Genomic DNA, 6110 nt, shown 5'->3' on the forward strand with positions numbered 1-6110 from the left:
ATTAGAACAGTGAATTTCAGAGCCCTTTAAAAATTAATGCTATGCCATTACTCTCAGGGCAGAGAAGAACAGGAACTAGGTAACTGACGTGAGTAGACCCCACGGGCATCTGCACCAGTGAATACATTGAAAGATACGTTCTAGCTTACAGGTCTGTTATGTTCAAGGTGATTCCAGGCTTTTAAAATAGCTTTCTTTATATAGGAGGGTTTATTTTCTTTCTATAACTTTATTTACACTATAACTTTATTTACACTTCCTTTGTAAATAGAAAGGAACTCATTTGAACTGAACAAATACAGTTCAGGCCACCCAGAGCAGCAGAGCAGAAATAAAGCATGAGTCTAATGCTGCTTGGTTAATTCCTGCCTTGCAGACCCATGACCAGCAGCGAGAGAATGGACATGAAAGAGCTTTGTAACTGACCACTGTGATCAACAGTGAATTCGCTTTGTTTTGAGTATCCACTTTGTAGTAGTAATGCTCTACCTCGAGAATGGAGAGTGGAATGAGGAGCTCTTTGTATTCCTGTCACCCTCAAGAAGAGTCAATGTAGTCCAGTAGGATGAGCAGTGCTCTGAATGTAGAAATGGGAACCACATCGAGGGGTCAGATCCTGGAGAGCCAGACCCCCACAGAGCCTCCCCTATCAAGGACTCAGGCCCTGGTGTGGTAGGCTACCAGCCCTCTTGGTGCATAACTGAACATTTGCTGTCTCCCTCTCACCCCAGTGACTGCCTGGCCCTGCTGCAAGTCCGCGCCATCCTGCAACACTTAGGGCTTGAGAGCACCTGTGATGACAGCATCATTGTTAAGGAGGTGTGCACTGTGGTGGCCCGACGGGCAGCCCAGCTCTGTGGCGCAGGCATGGCCGCTGTGGTGGACAAGATACGAGAAAACCGTGGGCTGGACGCTCTCAAAGTGACAGTGGGTGTGGATGGGACTCTCTACAAGCTACATCCTCAGTGAGTGCCTGAGCCCAGCCCTCCCTGCCCACCTTCTTTCTGTCTCTTTCTTCTTTCCCCTTTTTCTCTCTTTCCTTTGTTACTTGATAGTGAATTATCAGCCATTCCAAACAGTGTATATAATACATGTATTATAGTTTAAAGATTCACAACCAGAAATAGGCCTGTGTTTCACCCCTCATCGTGGGAAGCCCCCTCGGAGCCCTTCCACAATGTGTCCTCACACTCCCGTGCCAGGGGTAAGCGTTGTGCCGAATCAGTCCCTTGCTTTTCTTTTCCGCCCCCATATATCTAGGTATGCATCCATATTGTTTAGTTTTACTTATTTTTGAACCTGCCACAAATGGAATCATATGGTATCTCTTCTGTGGCTGGCTTTTCTCACACAACGTTTGTTTAGAGATGCATCCGCATTGAATATACAGTTGTAGTTCATTAATTTTCAGAGCTGTATACGTACCTTTGAGTATATTGTGGTTTTTTCTGTCATTGATGTGATATTTAGGTTACTTCTAGATTTTGACCATTACAAACAGTGCTACTGTGAACATTCTGGCAAATGTAATGCTGGAACTCTGAAGCAAGATTTTTTTCAACATTCTAGAGCAGGGGTTGACAGGCAACAGTCACGGACTGTTATTGTACATAAAGTTTCCTGAGGATTGGGAGGGGGACAGAAGCCCAGCCACCAACCCTGGGACATGGCATCTTTAGCTTTGTAGATGGGGAGGGTGTCCTGACCCTGTTGTATTGGGACAGATCACAACTCTCTCTTTCTCTGGTCCATATAGGAAGGATCTGTGATCACTGTGATATCCTAGCAGTGACTCTGTAAGTCTGCTTCTTTTGCCTCCAATGGCATTTTGGAGCAGATGTGGCTCTGATATGAGGCTATGCGCCTGGAAGATAGAAAATCACATTCATGAGTCCTGGTCTCCCCCTGCAGAGTTTGTGAACAGATTGTGCTCCTCTGTTAGGCACACTTGTGGCTTCCATGGCTGTTGAACTTCTCTTTTACTGATTATTAGTTTTAAGAACACAATTTGCCGGGATCTCAGACATTTGTCCCAGAATTGAATCCCAGCTCTCCAATGGCTGATGTGATGTGGAAATTGGGCATAGTACTAGTATCTCCAAGCCACAGTTTTCTGGTACTTAATAATATATAGTAAATGTTTAATACATTATAGCTGTCATCCTTCTCCTCCTCTTAATTATTTCTGGGTTTTCAGTATCACTTCTTAGGTTTCCATTTCTAAGTGCAAATACAAACCAATCATGACTAAGGTGGTTTTTCCTGTGCCTTCCTCTCACCTTTTCCAGCTTTGCCAAAGTCATGCATGAGACAGTGAAGGACCTGGCTCCAAAATGTGATGTGTCTTTTCTGCAGTCAGAGGATGGCAGCGGAAAGGGGGCGGCGCTCATCACTGCTGTGGCCTGCCGCATCCGTGAGGCTGGACAGCGATAGAACCCCTGAAATCGGAAGGAACTTCCTCTTTCTCTCCCCCTTCCCTGTTTTAAATTATGTCATCCCCTTGTGTCAGAGACAGACCCTTTGGCTTTTCCTTGGCAGAGAGGACCCCACTGGACTGGGTTTTGTCTCTGCATCTCATCATAGAGCTTGGTGGCCGAACTTGGCCCTATTAAGATAAATACAGTTCCAAATAAGGATTTGTTCTCATGCATCACAACCATTCCCATTGGTTCTCTTAAAACACGAAAATTGTCACCCTTAGTAATCCCCCTTGCCAAATTCTATGTCCCTGTATAATTCTACAGGATGGGGACACTAATGAAGATATGGTTGCTTCACCTTGGAGCCTGAACATGACATTTCTAGGTGGGGTGTATCCCCCAGCTCTGATGTTGTTACTGATTCTCCTGTCAGAGATCTGGGAGGTCTCCACTGAGGATGTGAGCCTGATTGTCCTACAGGCAGATGTGGGGAGGGTGGAGGGGCGACAATGGAGGGAAATCCATGGATATCCATGCAGCAGCCCCTCTTTAACTTCATCTATAAGCATTTGTCCTGTGGATTCCAGCATTTGCTATTCCTGGAATCAAGGAATCCCGAATCTGGGCAGTGAAACCAAAGCCAGGAGTTGCCGCATCCTGCAGTTGGGCCAGCCGCCGCATCTCAGCGGGGTGCACACATTATCCACGAGTGATGGACTTCTGGGGAAGGGGGAGTTTTTGGTTTGTTTTACAAATTTTTCCTGCAAAAGTGGAAACACTGTATTTTCATTTTAATTTATATTTGAAATTTTATTTAGTTCTTGAAGTAGATCTGCTCCTTCATCTTGACATGTAATGGTCAGTTGTATGTAATGTATTTATATGTTAATTTGTTGTGTATATAGATATGCAAGTCTTGTCAGAATTGGCCTCAGTGTAGTTAAAGGGCGGAAGGGGAAGATACTGACTAGTCATAGAAATACCTCATTCGCCTGTGGGAAGAGAAGGGAAGCCTCTTCAGGGTGAGTGAATGGCAAAGCAGTTGCTTCTGGCTCCTCCTTCCCCTGTGGTCTTGGAAGTGTGGAAGGCAGGGACAGAGATGGAGGCTGAGCCAATGGACTGAAGAGACCACAGCAATTGGTTCCTCCATCTAGAGATTTTCTTGGGGCAATATTCCATGGGATGTTAAGCAAAGGAAACCAAAGGAATCATTTCAAATGGACTCATGGCTTAGAACTCTTTATTCTTAGGGCAGTCAGTATTCTAAAGCTTTCTGACAAGATGAAGTCACCAAAAAAAATGTTTTTAAAATTGTATCTAATCCTCAACAACAAACCAAAACAGAACAATTAAACAACCAAATAAAACCTCAGGGACAACATTTTTGGTGTTTTTGTGCCCTCCCAGTAAGTTTCACCTTGGGTTTGTATTTTAAATGTTTTACAAGAATTGTTGTCCATATGCTTCCCTAGGCTGAGCTGGCATTGGTCTGCTGACCTGTTTTTGTGGGGTTTTTTTTATACACAATATTTATTTCAAACTACTGGGAGGGGTGAGAGTGGTTTAAAAACTTCCGTCCCTACTTTTCAAGAGTGCAGTTGATTCTGAATCTGAAAGCCCACCTCTGCTCTAAAATACACACAAGCACAGACATTAAACCTGGATACTATATAATAAAGAGGGATGTAACTCCATTGAATTGGATACAAGGATCAGAATGGAAAGATGGAAAGAAACTCATGATGAAATTGCACCCGGTTTTTGTATATTTATCAAACTTGTGCTGAGAATAGTGTCTGATTGTACGACTTTTAAGCAAAGTTGGGTGTAATTAGGCGAAAATGGCCCAGCTCCTCCCGGGAGCACAGAGCGGCAAGGGGCTGGTCCTCTTTTGCTCTAGTCTCTTTGCTGTCTGGTGTAGCTCTTCTGTTGCTCCCATCTGCACTAATTGACCCAAAATGTGGGTGTTTCCTGCTACACAAAAGCCAAAAGCTTTCACGTAGATTTTAGGTTCACTAAAGGGTGCCCACAAAATAGAGATGAATTTTAACTTAAATTTTAAGCTTGAAGATTAGGTACTATCTATGAAGGTACACTTTTTTTTTTTTTTTAAGGTAGAGATGTGTGTGTGTAGGTATTAAAAATGTATTGGTTTCCAAAAAGGAACACTGGAAAATAAATTTTGAATGTTTGTGTTCTCAGAATTAGGTTGACAGTCCTTTGCTGACATGGCTTTGCTTTGTGTAATATACATGGGATCTCAATCTTCGGGGTGTGATGAATAGCGAATCATCTCAAATCCTTGAGCACTCAGTCTAGTGAAGATGTTGTCATTATGTACAATAAATAACTAGTTTAATTAACTATGTGATGTTAACTATTAATAAATTTTAACATTTTCCAAAATAATCAAATGTGTGATTCATGAGTGTTTTTAAGAGTGTAGTCATCTTCTGGTCATATCGGTACTTATTGGCCAGCCCGATGAGTAATTTATGGGTGTCTTGATTTTGAGTGTGTGTATTTGAGAGGCATGTGCCCTTTCCGGAAACTCAGTCCCAGTAGAACTAGAAGGCAGCTTTTCCTGGGTTGCCTTTGACCCTTTAGATTTCAAGCCACTGAAGAGCTATGGCTAGTCCTGCGGTCTACTGTTTAAATAGCTTGGCTGAAATTAGCGCCACCCTCAGGGCCTCTGACTGGTCTTGGTTGGCAAATGTGATTCGTATTCAGGATATATAACTCTCATGTGAACATCCAAAAAGCACTTGCCTCTGTCCTCTCCCTACCAAGCTTTCCCCTCTCCCCAGTAAGCAGAACACAGGTCTGGAGAGTAAATTCATCAAAAGTCCCCAGTGATACCCACTGACATTCACATGGCCCTGTTTGACAATAACGGAGGGAAGAGGATGACCAAGGCTAACAGGATAATGGAAATAGCCAATGGGTGAGGGAGAGATGAAAATTAGACCCTATTTTTTTCTGATATCAAATTGGTGAGATTATAGGAGCGTTCTCATACACTGTTGGTGGAAGTATGATTGGTATAGCCCTTCTGTGGGGACAATAGACAATATGCCTCACAGCAGGTTTTGTATAATTTTCTAGAAATTTGTGCTAAGGAAATACATATAGTTGAAGACTAAGATTTAACTTTAAGGATATTGACTGTCATATGGCTTATAATAGCTAAAAAGAGAAACTGTCTCTATATAATGGATCCACTCACCCTTTATCAGGGTACAGTCAGGAAAACAATCCATTCCAGTCATTACAAACATTTTTTTTTTAAATAAAGTTTTTATGGAAGTATAACAAAAAATATACAAATTATAAAAATAGTTCTTACTCAATTTTCACATTGTACAAACCAACATAAACAGAATCCAGATTAAGAAATACTTTATCAGCATCATGAAGCGCCTCCATGCTCATCTCTAGCCCTGTCTACCCAAAAGGAAACCTCTATTGTAACGGTGTCACTGTGAGGTTAGTTTTGACCTATTGGGGGAGCTTTATTTATTTATTTATTATTATTATTATACTTTAAGTTCTAGGGTACATGTGCATAATGTGAAGGCTTGTTACATATGTATACTTGTGCCATGTTGGTGTGCTGCACCCATCAACTCGTCAGCACCCATCAATTCGTCATTTACATCGGGTAAAACTCCCAGTGCAATCCCTCCCCCC

The 6110-nt window shown here is 42.4% G+C and overlaps 1 protein-coding gene across 2 annotated transcripts in view; it reads left to right on the top strand.

Annotated features, from left to right (window-relative positions):
- HK2 (hexokinase 2) overlaps nucleotides 1–4829 on the top strand; it is a 59821-nt gene extending 54992 nt beyond the window's left edge. For both annotated transcript variants that reach the window (XM_011946104.1, XM_011946105.1), the window contains exons 17-18: nucleotides 732–965; nucleotides 2289–4829. In XM_011946104.1, coding sequence (XP_011801494.1) covers nucleotides 732–965; nucleotides 2289–2433 — 379 coding nt within the window. In that variant the 3' untranslated portion in view covers nucleotides 2434–4829. The remainder of the gene's footprint in view (nucleotides 1–731; nucleotides 966–2288) is intronic.
- The last annotated feature ends 1281 nt before the right edge of the window (nucleotides 4830–6110 follow it).

Source organism: Colobus angolensis, unplaced genomic scaffold (genome assembly GCF_000951035.1).
Source record: "Colobus angolensis palliatus isolate OR3802 unplaced genomic scaffold, Cang.pa_1.0 Scaffold249, whole genome shotgun sequence".
In the NCBI taxonomy this organism is placed as follows: Eukaryota; Metazoa; Chordata; class Mammalia; order Primates; family Cercopithecidae; genus Colobus; species Colobus angolensis.